This window comes from Ovis aries, chromosome 7, assembly GCF_016772045.2.
Source record: "Ovis aries strain OAR_USU_Benz2616 breed Rambouillet chromosome 7, ARS-UI_Ramb_v3.0, whole genome shotgun sequence".
Taxonomy (NCBI): Eukaryota; Metazoa; Chordata; class Mammalia; order Artiodactyla; family Bovidae; genus Ovis; species Ovis aries.
In genome coordinates, this window is record NC_056060.1 from 16963587 (window position 1) to 16981873 (window position 18287).

An 18287-nucleotide genomic window follows, 5' to 3' on the forward strand; every position below is an offset into this window, starting at 1 on the left:
CTCCCAACTGGCTCCGGCTGCGGGAGGAACATCTGCCCCGCGTCTCCATCGAGACTGTTAAGCAAATAAATGTCGGAACACAGGATAGTAGGGGGCGAGTGTAATTTCCCCAAGAGCTGTCTGCTCAGCGTGCCTTAGGAACTCCCATTCACACAATCATCTCCTCACTGTAGCAGGATCGTGGAGCAGCCTGCTATAAACAGAGGGCTTTCTCAAAGTACACTGCTCCAGTCACACCCGGCCACTCACGTTTGCTGCAGTTCCCATCCCTCTGACCTTTGACCCAGGACACTGAAGGGAGCCGGAACCTGCCCTCGGCCCACACCCTCAGCAGCCTCTTGCTCCTGGCCTGCAGCCTTCAGCCAGCCTTTGGCTTGTCTTTTTTTTAAATTTATTTAAATGCCTGCTCAAGAAACAACCGACAGCCACTTCCCCAAGACTCACTCTCTGGTATTTAAACTGCCCGGTAGGATCAGGTCTAGAAAATGCAGACTTCATTCTAACCTCAGCCAAATACAAACAAGGAGAGAGAGGAACCTGACTGCTTTAGAGCTCTGAACCCTGAGCCACACAGAAATGACCTGCATGGATTTGGGCAAGTCCCTTCCCTCATCTGGGCTTCAACTTAATTGTCTGCAAAACAGGGGGATGATAACAAGATCCAAGAGCCTTCGTTTAGAGTCTGAGAATACTAAACGCTCCCAAGTTCCTCTGTGACACAGGGATTCCTCCAGAAAGCTCAGAAAAGTAGAGCCGAGCATGAGTTTAAATGATGAGCAAAGAGGCAAGCCACCTTGAAATGTGGATGGACCTCGAAATGTGGATGCATGCTGGGTGGTGTGGGCGAGACTGGGGCTGGCTGGGGCTTGGTGCCCGCGACCAGTCTTTATGGCACTCGAACCATTCAAGTGTGTCCATCAGACAAACTGCCAACAACAGTCACAGAGCGGGCAAAAGCAGGGATGTCCTATCCTACCTGCGAGTGTGTAGCTGCTCCTGTCTGGGTTCTTTCCATGATTCACAAGGAGCTGCAGCCAGCCAGGAAAGGGCCCGTCAAGGTGTTTCATTCAGCAGGAAGAAACCACTGCCTCTCTGTGAGGCAGCCAAGGGGCCGCTCCTAGGTTCCTGCGTTAGCTTCTAAAACAAGGACTTCTTCACCGGACAACCATGCAGGCTCTTGGAAAGAGCTGTGTGATTCTGGAGATGCGTTTGTGGATGTGTGTGAGAAAGATGAGCTGAGGAAAAGATATCTACGTGAGACACTGAGTTATATTCCAAGCCGCGTGGAATGCTGGCTTGCTCGCCAGCTCCGTGTCTGACAAGCCATGTGACCTCTGAAAAGTCACACCCTGGTGGCTGGGCCTCTTGAAGCATGTATGTCTGAGGCGGCCACTTCAGTCTGCTCTGAGGTTCTTGAATTTGAATCAGGTTTTACCTAGCTCTCTGACACACGTCCTGGGGTGTTCAAAGTGAGTCTATCTCACCTTGAAGTAACATCACAGGGGCAGAGGGAGAGATTGGAGGCCGCGCAGAAGGCAGAAGCGCCAGCAGCCAGGTGCCACAGTCACCCAGCAATCAAATATTATAAGATTCCAGAACAATGCAGCCGAGCAATTTTACCTTAAAATATCCCACTGCATTTCCTAGGCAATTCTAAATTGATAGGCCCTCGATTATTGGACTACAAGATGAAATTCCTTGCCAGGCAGTTTCTCCTCGGACCAAACTCAGAGAGCACGGAAATGAAATAAGTGGGTGTTTTATCACCACAGAGAAGGAAGTCCAGGGAGGGATGAGGCCTCCAGCAAAAGCCAGGGCAGGGCTCCCAGGCCCTGCTCCATCCCTACCATGTACAGGCTCAGTGAGAGAACAGTTCCAGGGTATCTTTAAGAAGGGGGTGAATAAATGACCCACTTAGCAGCCAGGGAGATAATGACCCCTGCTCCTGGAGGGGCTGGGGAGGTTTACATCACAGATCACTCAATGATAGGTGAGCCTCCTTAAAGGCCCTTTTAGCACTGACATATTGATCAAATTATATATAACTACAACGCCATTAAATATTTATGCTTCCGAGGAAGCCTGCTGAATTCTTTATGCCGGGAGGGCTTGGAACAAGAAAAGGCCCAGCCCTGGGATGACCCTGAGGATCTGTCTCCTGGGGGAGGGCAGGGATGCTGCTGGAGGCTGGCCTCTGACACTGGCCCCCACGCCCTTCACAGAGTAAGGATGGCAGCCCTCACCTGGCAAGGGCAGATGAAAGGTGAGGGAATCTTGGGGCCTAGGTGTGACATGACCCTGCTGTGTGCTCCACTGAAAGGAGTCTCACCTTCCTTTTGTGTGCTCACCAGAAACCTTAGACACTTTCTGCCAAGAGTCCAGGGAGGAAGGGAACTGGGAACAGTGATGCTTTGAGGAAGTGAGGGAGTGGAGCGGGGTGGTGGTGGGCCACTAACCCTGGAAAGAGCTGGCAATGCGATGTCTGGAGACCTGCATGCCTGCCCCAGGTGTGTCCTGTGCTAGGACCTCAGCTTCTGTTGCATAAATGAGGCAGATTTGGGTTCAAGATAATGTTCAGTGCTCTCAAAACCAAACAGTGCTGCGTGCAAGTGAGTACCCTGTCCTGCAGAGCATTCAACTCCAACCCTACAGACACATGGGGGTGGACACCACTCCATGGGAGGGACCTGGAAATTTGACAGCCAAGTCCCTCTCTGCCTCTAAGACTTTCATTTCTCAGACTCTCAGTTTCTATCCACCGGGCTTCCTATTAACAAGATCCAATAATCTTTAAATATTTGTTCGCTTTAATTTCTTGGTTTCTAAAACACATTAAACTCTGCCCGCCTCCCACCCCCACTCCAGGGAATGGTCCTCAAAGAGCCTGCTTGTATAGATGAAACAGGGCAAGTCTTTTCAAATTACAGCTTCTCCCAACACTGTCCATTCATCCCCGGCACGACCAACCCACCAACCCCCTCCCCACTCTCCCTCCCCTCCCCATCTCTCCCTCCCTCCCCTCAGATAACCCCAGGCCCCCTCCCCCACCTTCCCAGACTCCATTGGCCAACTCCTGCCAGGAGGAAAAATTCTCAATTCATCCCTGTGGGGTTGCCATGGCAACCCCCAGCCACCTAATCCCCCTTGGAACATTATGCAAATCTCCCTTTGCCCCTCAACAGGCTGTAAAAGTCATATTACCCTTGCAGAGGCAGCTCGTTAAATTTTGGGGGTCTCCCTGTAAGGTCAGTGCTACAAATGAAGCATTGGCTATGAATTTTAAGGATGGGGCTTTCTGGGAAACCTGGGGGGCAGGAAGGGGAAAGCAGGATGTCAGAGTATTCCTTAACAGACTGTCTGTGGGCAGAAACAGCCCCATTTTACCCTCACCACCAAGTTCACAACCCAAGAACAAGTCCTCTTCCTAGTTTAAAAGTGTCAGAGGGGCCTCGCTTCCCCAGACAAAGATGGCAGGGCTGGTGGCATTTCATAGGCCGTAAAAGTCAAGATCAGGTATTTCGGAACTTGTTTATATGATCGGCTCCCTCTCGGGCTGGCCTCCTCCCAAATCGCCAGCACATTCAACATCTCACTTTACAGATGAAGAAAACAGCCCAGAGAGGGCCTGGCTGCCCAAGGTCACACAGCAAGGCAGGGGCCCTAGAGCCAGACTTCCCCCTCCTCCACCGCGGGTTCTAGAGCAGGGCAGCTTTGGCTCCCCTGGGGACATGTGGCAGTGTCTAGAGACATTCTGGGGTGTCACAGCTGAAGTGGTGCCACTGGAATCAGGAGGCAGAGCAATGCTGCTAAACATCCCAGGACAACCCCACCACAAAGAATCATCTGACCCCCAAATGCCAACAGTGCCCAGGGCGAGAAACCCTGGTCTACGCATCACTGACGCTTACATTTCACTGAATTCTTAAAATCTCTGTCTGAGGACTTCCCAACACTGGAATTGAAGCCCTGACGCACAGGTGGGTCTGGAGGTGGGCCAGTGGGCAGACCACAAAAGACCACACTTTGCTGTGGCCTCTGGATAAAGATCACTGGTCCAAATGAAACGAGCCTAGTTTCCAGTTCTGAACCCGCCCCTGGTCGACCGTGAGACCACAAGTCAGTCACTTAAACTTGAAACACCCGTGTTCCTACTGTGAGATGGGGCTTCAGGTGTCTACACCGTAGGGCTGGCATGGTGGAGCCAACCAGTCACAAATGAGAAAGGGCTCTGGGAAGTCTTACAACGTTAGCAACACCAAGGCCTTGGCAGCTCCAGGGACTGTCCCGTTGTGAGAAGCCCTTGTTGAGGTCTCCCCACACACAAAGGAGTCAATACATCATCTCACATCACCCTCAAAACACTATACACGCACAGGCCCATCTATGATGCCGCCGGCCACTCGAGGCTAGTGAATGTTCACTAAAGTTCAACTCAAAACTCAGTTCCTCGGTCACAGCAGACACACTCCAAGGCTCAAGAGCCCCATGCGGCTGGTGGCCGCCATACTGAACAATAAGACAGACATTTCCATGACTGCAGAAAGTTCTACCAGGCAACACTGCTCTAAAGGTAGGCAGGCATCCTCATCACCTCTGTTACAAATTCAAGTTCACAGAGGACAAATGGGCCACCAAGTTACACAGCCAGTAGACCCTGATTGAGGACTCAAACCTAAGTTTGTCTGACTCCAAAGTCTGATTCTTAGCCACCAGGTCTGGCCAGTTTCCAGATCCTGATACTCTGCCCCTAACTTCCCAGGATCCCCTCTTTGAGAACCAACTGACTTCTGATGACGAAACTCTGATTCCACCGGCACCTTTGTGAAAAAGGCTTTATCAATAACCTATCACCTGGAGGTCTGGGAAAGGCCCAATATTCCTGTAGAGCCAGATGACTGAGACAGGGATGTGGTCAGAGGGACAGAGAGAAAGCCAGGGAAAGGTGGTCCTTTGAGAAGGAGGGGGTAGGAATCAGGTAAGAGATGAGAAACCAAAAAATGGATAACACAGGGACTTCCTGGTAGTCCAGCGGCTAAGACTCCAAGCTCCAATGAAGGGAGCCTGTGTTCCATCTCTGGTGAGGGACCTAGATCCCACAGGCCACAACTAAGTCCCAGCACAGACAAATTAAATTAAAAAAGATAAAAAGGGCTAAGAGAGATGATCACACACACACAACCACCTTAAGGGATCCCTGCAGACTGAGCTCCATGGTGCCACACACACTTCCCAGGTGACACGGCCAGAGTCAAGCCAACAGGGGGAGCACCCTGGCAAGGGCAGGGTGCCTCTCTGGGGCTCTAATGCTCCTCATTTCGGGCTGGCTTCGTAGAGAGCTGTTTCCCTGGGATGAAGTGGGAGGCCCCGGGAGACAGGGTCCCTGACCTCAGTCCCTCCAGAGTCACACCCTAGGACTCCTGCTCTTAGGCCAAGCGAGAAGACGCCAGTCTGCAGGCCTCTCCACGGGTGATGGAGCTCTGAGCAAGAGTCCCTGTCTCTTCTCAGAGGAAGAGTTTAAGGAGATGCTAAAGCACCCACTGACCAATCAGGCCCCGGCCAGCTCACCACCTCCATCTGCCTCATCTCATCTGTATGTCTTCCCAGCAGCCCATTCAGCCCCTCACTCTAGACCATTTGGTATCAGCTGCAGCTTCTCCACAGGGCCACACAGAGTTGGACATGACTGAAGTGACTTTAGCAGACACACGTAGCTTCTCCCAGGCCCGTGAGGCGGCCCGACGTCTTCCTGGGCAGGAAGTCCGACAGAGCCTGTACCCAGCCCCACCTCAGCTGGAGGACGGACTCCTGTCCTGGTTCCCCAGTCTACGCTAAACTGCCTTGCTCCTCCCCAGCAGATATCACCACTGATTCCCAAACCATCTGCCAAGATGTTGTTTCAAACCAGGAGAAGAACAGATTTGTTAAGGGCTCTCCTTTAAGAAGCCCTGGGAGACTGGGTAAGGGGCCCCTCCTCCAACCCTTCGTCACACCATCCTCACCTACTGGCTGGCTGGTGAAGGCATTTAAAACCAAAGAAAGCTTCCCCAGCTGACCAGGCAGGAAGAATCCCCTCCCCTGCCCCTTGTTGCATAGAGTTGGAAAGAACTCTATTTGTGTTTGAGGGAAGACATAGCCTTCCAGTGCAAACTAAGAAGTTCTCATTCGGAATTAAAAGAAAAAAAAAAAAGTCGAAGAGCTGTGAACAATGGTTATCAAGGATTTAAAAGGGCAATGAGATAAGGCCCCGGCACTTGGAACTCCAGGCCCATATAGATAGCTAAGGCATGACAAGCATCACTGACTAAGTTACCTCCAAGCCATTAACCCTTGCTTCCTGCTGCTCATGTCCTCCTATAATCTAAATCCAGCATGCTTTCCCGGCTCTTCCCCATTCCTTATCCCCTCATACCTCTGCTTTATCATCTTTCCCCAAGTATCTGGTTCTTCACCCCTCTCCTTTCTTCCCCTTTCACACTGTCCTGTCATGTGAAGGGGAGGTGGGGGGAAGCGCGTAAGCCTATTAAAGACACATTAAAATACAGGTTTATTACACATATTTCTTAAGCCTGGCAACATTCCCAGAAGGTCAGTGATATTACAAAGGGTCAGGGAGCGGCCCCCCAAAACTGGAATGTAACAGTCCTGGTCTGTGCCTGCTTGTGCGTGCTCAGTTGCTAAGTCATGTCAGAGTCTTTGCAACCCCATGGACTGTAGCCCATCACGTGAAAGTCGCTGTCGTGTCCAACTATTTGTGACCCCATGGACTACACAGTTGATGGGATTCCCCAGATCAGAATACGAGAGTGGGTAGCCATTCCCTCCTCCAGGGGATACTCCGTACCCAGGAATCGAATTGGGCTCTCCTGCACTGCAGGCGGATTCTTTACCAACTGAGCAATGAGGGAAGCCCTATAGCCCGCCAGGCCCCTTCTCTAACCACAGGATTTCCCAGGCAAGAATACCGGAGTGGGTTGCCATTTCCTCCTCCAGGGGACCTTTCTAACCCAGGGATCGAACCAGGGTCTCCTGCATTGCAGGCAGATTCTTTCCCTGGCCTGAGCCACCAGGGAAGCCCAACAGTCCGAGTCCCCCACAAAATACACACCGTGCACCCACAATGGGCTCAGAAGCCTCTGTGAACACAAAATGGTCTTGTCCCTCACCCTGCTCACAGACTCACTGCTGCTCCACACGCTCCCCTCCCACCCCAGCCCCAGCTTAGGAACACAGCCTGGGGGCACCCTGAAGCATACAGGTCATCTTCACACCCCAGGCCTTTCCTGACACGCTCTGACGCTTTCCTCCTGGTGTGTTTGTCCTGGACCCACATGCCTGTGAGTTTAGGTTTCTAAGACAAAAACGTCTTATCTGCTTTGCAAACAAGTGCTCCGCAAATACGAAAGCCTGTATTATTATAGTCTCTAACTATAGATCAGAATTTTCACTGTCTTCGATAAAGGCTTTCTCTTGGCAGTGTCTAGAGGTGGCAGCAGCTGCCCCAGTATCCCACCCGTGTCCCTCACGTGGCAGGTGAACAAAATGGGGCCCCTCTAAGGAGACAAGGCCACGGCCACAGCCAGACTCAACCCCAACAGGGCTCCCTGGTCATCTCAGCCCCACTGCTAGGAACTCTGTTCTTCCTTCACCCTGTAATGGGTCAGGGAAGGTTTTGGTTATAGCAGTGAAGGGAACCCCTTCTCAAAAGTCTACTGCACCATCAAAGTCATGATGTCGGTGGGGTTAAGTGGAAGGAGGTATTTGTTCTCAGGCAGAATCTTCAGGGCTGAGTCAATGGGTCCCCCTGTTAATCCCTGAAGCTGGGATGAATGTCCCCTGCAGAAGGCAGGTCCCTGCCCTACTCATCCTCATGATTTCCTGAGGGACCTCTGTACAGAAGGGCCTCCTAGAATCTCCTTTCAAGAGCTTAGAAGGTTCTAATCTGACTCCCCAAAGGCCAACCCCTTTCTCCCTCAGGTGGCCTCTGCCTGCTCATCCACGGTAACAAGGTGACATCTTGGAAGCCTGCCCCACTCCACCCTCATGCTCACCAGGCAACATCCTTACCCACCGAAGAACTCTGTATCACTGCTGGGGAGAACTGCAACCCCCCCCCATTACCTCCTCCAAAAGACCCTCAGGGGAGGCCCCCACCCCCCCTCCACCGCATACCCCACAGGCTGCCTGCAGTGGGTGGCACCCCAGACCTTACTTCTGCGGTGGCAGGAAATCCCCCCTTCCCTAAGTTTCTCCTTAGCCTCAACTTGAGAGGGAACATTTCTTTTGAAAGGCAAGAGGAAAAAAAAAACAAAAGCCAAGGGAGAAAAGCAAAGAGAGAAGGGGAGAGAACGCATCTTGGCTGTGAGTCTCGGAGAGCATTTGTTGAAAACAAGATATTGTCCCTTTAAGCATATAAAAACAAGGCCCTTGAGCGCGCGGTTCTCACTCTGGTACACAATTATGGGTGCTTTCAGCTGTCTAGCACTACTTCAAGTGCTCTCTTAAACCAGACTGTCAATGGCATGTTGAAAGCTATTTTGCTGGCTTGCTATCATTAATAGCAAAGTGGAGAGCTGGGCTGATGAGAATTAAATATGGGGGAGGGGGCGGGTCATAACCAGTCATTACAGAATTACCAACATGAGCGAGAAGACAATGCCACTTTGGGGGATAAAGTTCAAACCAGCAGATGATGGTGGGGTAGCCAGCAGGGGAGGGAGACAGACTGCAGGGAGCGGCCCCCACCTCCCCCCAGCCCGGCAGATGGACGCGGGCCAGCCTTGGAGAGCCATCTGGGGACGAGGAGCCACAGAGCAGTGAGTGTGAGCGCCGAGAGGCCTTGGGGATCACTTCGCTGCAACATGTCACCACCTCGCCTCCCGCCCCAAGTGGTGTCCCTCCTCCCCTCCCCCGGGCCGGTTCCCAAGACTTGCAGACTTGTGGCTCCGGGACACCACATAGCGCTGTGTTTCCAAGGGCTGCTGCCACCGCCAGAGGAGCCTCCGGGCGCGCCTGCCTAATGAACACGGCCCTCGCTTTAAGACTCAGCTCAGGTAACAGTCCTGAGCCCACCGGTGTAGTCTTCTCTGACCCGACTCCCCTTTCCCAGGAAGAATGAGCTGCTCTGTCCCCCGGGGCTCCTCCCATGACACTGGCCCGGTTAGCACTTACCTCACTGCATTGCAATGACTTATTTAGATGCCCGACTCCCCAGAGGAGGGAAGGGTGTCTGTGAAACCAGCCCTAGCCCACACCCAGCACATCCCAGGCCCCTAATACCCGTTTTGGGAATCAGTCCAACCCCCTCATTTGACTGATGAAGAACCTGGATGCTGAGCCAGAGGAGGAAGTAGGAGGAAGCCCCGCAAGAGCAACCCCCCCTCCTCCTACTCACAAGGCTGGGGGAATGGGAATTCCACCCTCTGACACCACAGTAATCCTGGGCAAAGAAAAAGCAATGTGTTTACCGGGCACCTATTATGTGCAAAGCACACATAGGAGACCTCAACAGAGGGGCTCCCCACAGATACTGAGACTTCGTGCATGCAGACCAGTGGGACACCCCACTGAGGTCTGGCCTGGAACACCTTTCCCTGGTATCCCAGGACTTTGTACAAATGAGATGAAAAACATCTTCCCCACACAGGAAGAAAAAGGGAATCCATCCTGACTGACTTACTTCAACAACAAAAAGGAAAAAAAGGATCTCTGACACAAGACTAGCCCCTTCCTGTATGAGGGAAAGGAGGAAGCCACAGACAGAAAGAGGAGCTCCTGGTCCAGCAGGATTCATGAAGAGTCTTCAATAAGGAGCCAGGTCCTCATCTGGGACCAGTTCCCATGATTGGTGGGGACCACGTGCCCATCTCCCAGATCATTTCAATAATAGCGTGGATAAGAAGGAAAAGAGCCAGAAAGCACACAGACCCTCACTCTGACGGCTCCACAAACAAGAAGCAATAGTGTCCAGAGACGGCAGCCTTGAGGGTCCAGGGTGCAGGTTCTTCCTAGGTGGACAGGACAGGGTGAAGGGAGCTTTCAACTTGGTGGACCCCAAAGTGGAGCGAGGCAGATACCCTAATCCACTGCTGAAGAGGATGAGAGAAGAGACAGCTCTGGAGAAGAGCAACAAGGCAAAAACGTCAGAAGGAAATTGAGTCTTTAGAGGGGTTCCCGGATGCCAATATTCTGACCAAAATAAATGATACTCAAAGGTATTTTTTCTTAGCTCAACTCACAGATGCCACACAAACAGGGACTGCCCTAGTATGAAGAAATACGTCCCCTTCAATTTGAGTGTCCCAGCTTCTCCCCACCCAGACTGACTCGACTCCTGGGCAGGGTTTTGGTAACTTCATCATCTGCTGGTCCCCTCTCGCTCCTCACACCTTTACAGTGGCCACAGAACTTCCAGATGTTATGACTGAAGCTTTGACAGAGGGCAGCCCAAGCCCCCAAGCTTTCAGCCCAAGCCCCTTTTCATGTGGGTGTGAGGGCCCAGGGAGGGGAAGTAGTACGTGAAAATGTTCCATCTCCCTTTTCAGCCATGTCCACGGCCACCCCCTGGGCCATCCCCATCCTCGGGTGAGAGATTCACAGGCTTCACCACCTCACCGTGCCTGTGAGCCTTCCCTCCGGGATTGCTGGCTATGCACTGTGTTCATTACCAGGCGCGATGAATCATTAGTTGTGCAAATAGCTGGCGGTTCAGAAGAGGACCCTGGGCAGGCAGAGGCGATTCAGCTGATATGGTTATACAACCCGAAATGGGGGACTTTGGACTTTGGTGTCGCCAGGTCTGTAGCCTTAACCTCCTGAGATAATAACGCAGAAAGCAGCAATGGTAATTAAAGACACAGAGTGCTATTAGTTAGTAAACGAGCACTCTTCATTTCTTGAGTTTTGCTAAGAGAGCTGGGTCGGGAGGAGAAGTGGTAACAGCAGCTCCTCTGGTAACTTACTGGACTGGATGGATCTGGAAACCTCAGCTCCCCTGCCTGGGCCTTAGTTCCTTCATCTGGACCTTGAAAGGTTTGCAGAAGAAGCCAAAGGGCTCTCCCAGTTAGAACAGAAGGTCAGAGGAAGGGCTGCTTGGTGATGGGAAAGTGGGGGCATGACACATTCCCCAAATCAATAGGCCTCCAGTGCTCTTCCAAAACCTCAGTGATCACCAGCAAGGGGTGAAAAGGCAGCCTGACCCAGCTTCTCAGAGCATCAGTGCCTCAAACCCTACGCACTGCAATTGCTCTGGAGCGCCTGTTTCCACGCTGGCTTTGTGATTTGTGGCTGACACTGGAGAGTGTCAGCCTCTGTGGGAACAAGATGGGAACTGATGAGCTGGCCAGCCATCATCACCTCCCTGGCCTTGCTGAATCACCCTTGACATCCTGCCTAGAAGCAGAGGCTTGGAGGAGGTGGGTGACCTCTTGAAATCTCAGGCCAGGCCCATGATTCTGTAATCTCTGCTTTGCCACAATTAGGGAGGGAAACCGAGAAGGGGAGGAGAAAACCATCGACTGTGTTCTCTGGGATTCATTCGACAGCTTGGAAAAAGAACACAGAGGGAGACAGAGACACAGCCAGGAAGGGAGCCAGCCACAGTGAGTGTAACCTCTCAGTAAAGTAAAGACTGGCTGGACGTACCTCATCAGCTGCCCTCTGTCAATACTCAGGCCCATCTGGCAGAACCTGAGGTTCCAAACTAACAAGCATTTCCCATTGAGCCAGCAAAGAAGGGCTTCTGAAAAAAATACGTGGTGGTGTTGGTAAGAGGGGTGTGCGCACGCACACGTGTGTGTATGTGTGCATGTGTGTGTGAGCTGGCTGAGGGCTGCCACACTTCCCAAGGTGCTAGCTCTGGAGATCATCTATTATATAAAAGTACAGACAGTCCCCACCCCCACCCCTGAGCTTCAAGATGAAGAATCCAGCCTGCTTGTTCCAGGCAGATGTAATCACACGAACAGTCAAGTCTAGAGGGCAGGACACTGCATGAATAATTCAAGCACTCCAGTCACTTGATTGTGTGTGCAGATAAAACACCAGTCAACCGCTAAACAGGTCAGCTGATAAACTTGTTTGCTCAGGCCTAACCACCATCCGCCAAATGCACCCAAGACCCACACTACAATTAGTGGCCGGTTTTCTTCTGCAGAACCCTCGCAAGCCTAGGGAGGTGGCCAGCCCCAGGAGGTCAGGACTGCATGTCTTAGTGCAGCGTTTCTTCACCTCCTTGCCTCTTTGTTCCTCCACAGCCACAGGGCGATTTCACCCAACTCAGAGGTTGCCGGAAACCCAGCACAGGCACTGTGCTCAGAGCACAGACAGTCCTGCTGGGAAGCAAGTGGGAGCTGAGGCTCCAAGGCAAAGGTGAGTGGCAAACAGGGTAAAGTGCTCGTTCTGGAAGCCAGAGGCCCACATTTAAGTCCCATCTCTGCCCTCCTGGCTTCCCTAAAGCCTCGGTTTCCTCGCCTATAAAAAGGGGGCAAAGAAGACATCTATCTCCCTCTGGCAGCTCAGAGGATTAAATGAAATCATGTCGCCAAACCTCAAGCATTCTCCTCCTAAGAACCCAGGGTCTGGGGACGGGCCAGAAGCCCCAGATGCACGCAGCTGCTTCTTTATGTAAACCCCACCACTGAATGCACTAGGAAGATGAATAACTCTTCCTGGGTTCAGAGTGGCCCAGGACTCCAGGAGCAGCTTTGCTCCAACAGCCAAGGTGGATTCTTGGTGCCAAAGAACCATCCACTTACAGACACAGGGAACACCACCCATGCAGACCTCAACATGCAACGACATATTACACCTTAATTACGAAGCTTTTAGAAGAACGGCTGCTATAAATTTTAAACCTGGTTGCAATTACCCTCTTTAAACACACCCAAGATACCAAGCACTGAGGACAAAAAAAGAGGGGTGGAGAATGGGAGGAGGTGGCATCTTGCATAACAGCCCAAGGTCCTCGAACACCTGGGACCCCCGTTTCACTTCACACATTTTTAATGGACTAGTCGGATCCAGCCAGTTCCACTTAAAGTTAGGCAGTCTCTAGCCCATACTCCAGAGGACAAACATCTTTACTTACAAACTGGTGTCTGATTATGATTCTTGTGGGTCAAGAAGTAAAAGCCTGGTAGCCTTTTCCCATGTCCCCCTAAAAAGCTAATCCCTGACTGCCTCCCAACATTCCTCAACAAACTCAGGCCCCCTTTCTGGCTGCCCTTCACCCAACACTGGGGTTCCCTCCAGGAAGGGGAAGGAACCTGGATTCCAAAGGCTCGCTGTGAAACCACTGGAGCGGGCAGGCGGAATCTACAAGCATTCCAGAGGTCACCTGCCCTTCTCACCTGCCCTGGGTCCTGCCCCCTTAAAGAGCAAAATTTAAGCCTTGTAAACCACTGTTCATTTAGAGCAGAAAATCCATTCAAGTCACGGTCACCAAAGGCTAGAATGAGTCAACAGCCTTCTGAGATTTCAAGAACACCAATTGTTAAAAAGAACCACCGGCCTGCGCCATTTCTCCATGCCAAGTCAACGCTAATCACTGGCCAAGCCAAACTATAGGCGGCCTCTCCTCGGAAGACAAATATACAAACAGGCCTCTCCCACAGCCCAGCCCAGCGCCCAGGACAGAGTTACTGATATGCACTGAGATAAAGGTGTTTGTATTTGCCCAGTTTGAGGTATACTGTTATTAGAAGAGTGACAATACAGGGTAGTTTACATATCCATCACACACCAGCTAAACTGGTTTGACTTCAGGATTTCAAAGCTGAGCTCAACCCCCAGTCATCTCAGAAGTCCTGGCTAGGCTGCCCCTGGGCTTGTTACTTCACCTCTCAGCTTCCCCCTGGAAAATGGGAATGATCAAGGCAGCCTTTAGATTAAGATGGAGATGAGAAAGTTGCCTCATATACGGAAGGTACCAAGCTATAACTCCTCCTGGATTTATATTTTTAAGCAGTAGGTAGCCTGTCCCCTTACATTTTGACAGCTCAGCCTGGCTTTTAAGACTCTTGAAGTTTAATCTTATCAAGGCAGAACATCACATTTTTGCACATGCGCACACACACGCAAGCACGCACGCACGCGCACACACACACACACACACACACACACACCCTCCTGCCTTTCCTTTTGTAAATTTTACATTAAAACAGATTAAAGCAGCCACCTCTGGGTTACAGAAGTTTGTAAAGCGGATCCTGAACAGACAACTTTCCTTTTGCTCCTTACCCCTCCACCAAGATCCAAGACCAGGACAAACTTCACAAGCTCGGATGCTAAAAGCTCAACATGTCTGAAAACTCAACCAAGCCTCAGACCCTGCCTGTCAAGAGCAGGATCTGTAATTAGATACATATCCTAAAGCACTTACCTGCTTGTGCATCTCAATGTTCAAACCGTAGGACATCTCGTAGTACTAAAAGTAAAAAGAACTGCCGTTAACGCACAACACCAAGATCTGTGTTCCAGAATCAGCTTTGGAGAAGGTTTTGGCCAAATGGTACTTTTAGGATACATTTGCTAAAGAAGTTTAAGTCAAACCCCAAAGTCAGCTACAAAGAGGCTTGAAGAGATGAAGGACTCAGGAGTGTTGTTCTCATCTCAACAGAATACCCTATGTGCAATAAATAGTGTAAGAAGAGTTGGGCCCTCCCTCCCACCAGCCCTGCCTGTGCCATATATCCTGTTTATACAATGTTTGGGTTCAACAGGGAATCAATCGTGTGTACACTGGGGCCGCTTGCCCTATCAGAGTTCTTTAGCAATGTGCCCAAGGTCTCTTATATGGATAGCAGTGCAAAGAGTCCCACTTAGGGACCTCCAGCGCCCTCCTCACCATCAGAAGATTAAAACTTGCTGGAAGAGACACTGGGAAAAGGGAGGACCCGTCTACACACTGCCCCAGGGTCCATGAGATTCTCAGTGGGGTGATCCCTGAGTGAGCATGGAGGCAAAAGGCTCCTCCACTCTCAGGAACCCCTAGGGAGAAAACGAGGGAGGGGGAGAGGTCTTATGTCCCACTCTGGCTAAATCCCAGGGCTGCAGAGCAGAGAAGTTTCTACACACTCCCAGGAGGTCTCTAAGAACGGCTTTTATCCAACCTGAGACAGGACAACCAGCCCTCGGGGAAACCTTCAGAACACAAATCAAAGGCGCACAAAGGTAGTGTACGAGGAGAGGGGTTGGGTTTCTCTGCCCCTCCTCTCACCCACCCTCCTCCAAGTGGCCCGGGCTGACGGAGGCTGGTGAAAAAGGGTCGGATGGCACACTCGGACCACACCCGCTGCGGGGGCTGCCCCGCGGAGGCTGGGCAGGGCTCCCCAGGCCCACGCCACCCTGGCCGGGTCCCAGCCGCCTCTCACCATCACATAATGGCGCTGCATCTCCGTCTTCTCGTTCGCCAGCTTGTCGTATTCCACTTTGAGGCTACGAGGGCAGGAGGAGCCGGCTCAGGCCTGGGGCCTGCACAGCCTCCTCTGGGACCCCAACCCCTAGGGCGTCTCAGAGCCACTTGGCCACTTTCCTGATACCCACCCCCGGGGGTACTCCCCTCATCCCGCAGCCTCGGGCGGAGGGGCACGTGGGTCCCCGACACAGCGGGGGGGGGGGGAGTGTAACAACTTGAAACTTCCCGTGGCCGAGCGAGTGAACTTATCCGGGGCGCGGGGTGGGGTGGAGTGGGGGCCGGGACCCTGACGCTGGCTCGCGACCCCTCGCGACCCCTCGAGCCCGGAGCGAGCCGGCTCGCGCCCCGATCCCTCAACTTCCCTCACCCCGGGAACGGCACGGGGAGCCGGGAGGCTGCCGGCAGCAAAGGGTTAAGGCGCCGCGCTCGGAAAGGGGAAACAAAAGGAGGAGGCCCGGGCTGCCCCGCCGCCCCGGGGTCGAGAGCCCGCTCAGTCCCCGAGGGGTGGTGGCAGGAGCCGCGGGGGGGACGCCCCCGCCCTGCCAGCCCCGGGGCGGCCCCCACAGGCCTTACCTGTGATATTGAGCTTGAAGGAACTGGAATTCGTCTTTGATCCTGTCACAAGACTCAGCCACCGTGAATTTAAATCCTGGCTGCCCTGGTTGATGGGGAGCCTGAAGCCGGCCAGGACAAGACAGGGGAGGGGCGGGGGCGTCAGACCCGGCTCCAAGCTGCCCAAGCCCCTCAGCGGCTTTCCCCGGTCTCCCCCGCCCCCACCTCAGCCAAAGGGGCCTCCCACAAAGCCCAGAACCTTCCCAACAAGTTTCTCCGGTCCCCGACGGGGAGGGGGGCGCCCTAATCTCTCCCTCTCGGCCGCGGGGCTCCTATCCCTTTTACGAAGGGGCTCCTATTCCCAAGTAAGACGGGGACAGAGGAGACACAACGAGCGAGTTGGGAGACTTGGGTGATGGGGCGGGGGATAGCATGAAAACAAACAGTTCCCCAGGAACACTGGGAGCCCCTCACGCCATTAGAGCGGAATTAACCTCCTCTCTCTACGGCGCCCCCCCATCCCCATCCTTTGTGTGAGCGCGCGCGCGCGCGCGCGCGCGCACACACACACACACACACACACACACACACATACCATAAAGGTAGCAACAAGCAAAATGGAGGTGCCAGATAAACTGCCTCGTTTACCCTGCCATGATAGATGCTTAAATAAACCGAGTTGCAATTACTCACCGGATGTCTGCCTTGCGGATACATGGCAGGGAGGGGTCGTGATTCCGAGAGCGTGGAAGCGCAGAGAGCCCGGGCCGGGGAGGTGCGGGGGAGGGGGGAGCCAAACCCGAGCGGGGGGCGGCCGGGAAACCGAGAGCTCGCCCCCGGCCCCCCCAGCCCGATCTCGCACCGAAATCCGAGAGTCCGGCGCTCGCACCAAGCGGAGACAAAGAGCCGAGGAGCAGGCGGCAAAGTCGTCGGCGGGCGCGGGCTTTGTGCACCTAGGGCTCCGCGAGCTGCGGCCGGCCGCCTTCCCCTCGCTGCGTGGAGCGCGTCAGAGCCGGGGGCTGCGCGGACATCGTCGTCTCCCTGGCGGGTCTGGCGCGGGGTCCCGAGGTCTGGGGGCCCCTCTTGGGGCAAGCGCGAGCGCCCTCCGGTTCACTCAGCGCGTCGCGCCGGGAGGGGGGCGCGCCAGGGCAGCCCCAGCATCCGGGGCGCACGGGTCCGATCCCAGGGGCGGCTCTCGGCGAGAAGAGGAAGGAGGCAGGCACCGAGGTGGCGGCTTGGGGCCGCAGGAGCGGCGGAGGGTGAGGGCGGGAGCCCGGCGCTGGCGCTTCGACGCCCCCCCTCGGAGAGGAAAGCCTGCTGTTCCGTCTGCTACTGCCGCCGCCGCCGCCGCCGCTGCAAGCCCTTCCCAGGGCCGAGGAGGAAACTCCGCGTTCAGTGGGTGGGAATCAACCGCCCTGGCATCCTAACTCCAGCAAGCACTAGAAGCCGCCGCAAGAGTGTCCTCGCTGCTCCCAGTTCGAGCGCCGAGTCCCCAGCGAGGAGCGCTCGGTGCCGCCACCGCCGCCTCGGAGCGCGCAGGCAGAAGAGCGCCGGAGGGGAGACGCAGCTCGAGACCCAGGAGCTCTGCGGCTTCCTTCCTTCGCCTCGGCCCGGCTCTCCTCTCCGTGCCCCGACACTCCCCCCCACCCCCAACACACACCCAACGCGCGCGCCCGCGCGCGCGCGCACACACACACACACACACACACACACACACCAAAAAAGTGCCCCGGACCTGCGGATACCACACACAGACAGGCGAGTGGGACGAGCACGAGGTCTGAACTGCCGCGAGAGCAGTTCCAAATAGGGACTGAAAAGTAACAAAATAATGTGGCAGCTTCGCCCGGCGCTGGCCAATGGGAGCTCGGGGCCCCCACGTGGGGCAGCCGGACTCGGCCTGCGACTGGGCGCCGCCGGGCGCGACGTCACAATGCCCTCTTGTGTCTAAAACTATGCATGAAAAGTAGCAATCAGGCCCTACCCGCTGGTGACTTTCGCATGGGAGTGAAAAACAGCGCTCCTCAGATCAGGAATTAACCGAAAGACATATAATAAATAGATATATATTATAGTCCAGGGCTGCTGTGGTTTCCCCCCCCCTCTCTTTTTTTTTTCCCACGATATACTAGCAAATAATCATTTGGCGGGAGGGGAAAAGAGGAAAGACAGAATAACAACAAAAGAAAGAGAGACAAGCTGTACAGTCCTCAAAACCTGTGGCTGGTAGCAATGTATCAGTTTATTCTGCAGTGGCGGCGAACGATTCCTCCCTCTAATCTCATTAGGTCTGCAAAGCAGCCCAATTAGATACTATAAAACA

At 53.8% G+C, this 18287-nt stretch overlaps 1 protein-coding gene across 10 annotated transcripts in view; it reads right to left on the reverse strand.

Annotated features, from left to right (window-relative positions):
• TLE3 (TLE family member 3, transcriptional corepressor) overlaps positions 1–17779 on the reverse strand; it is a 48794-nt gene extending 31015 nt beyond the window's left edge. For all 10 annotated transcript variants that reach the window (XM_060418548.1, XM_060418547.1, XM_027971540.2 and 7 more), the window contains exons 1-4: positions 16658–17779; positions 15986–16086; positions 15369–15432; positions 14378–14422 (exon numbers count right to left, since the gene is read on the reverse strand). In XM_060418548.1, the coding sequence (XP_060274531.1) occupies positions 14378–14422; positions 15369–15432; positions 15986–16086; positions 16658–16681 (234 nt within the window). In that variant the 5' untranslated portion in view covers positions 16682–17779. The remainder of the gene's footprint in view (positions 1–14377; positions 14423–15368; positions 15433–15985; positions 16087–16657) is intronic.
• Positions 17780–18287: the final 508 nt, after the last annotated feature.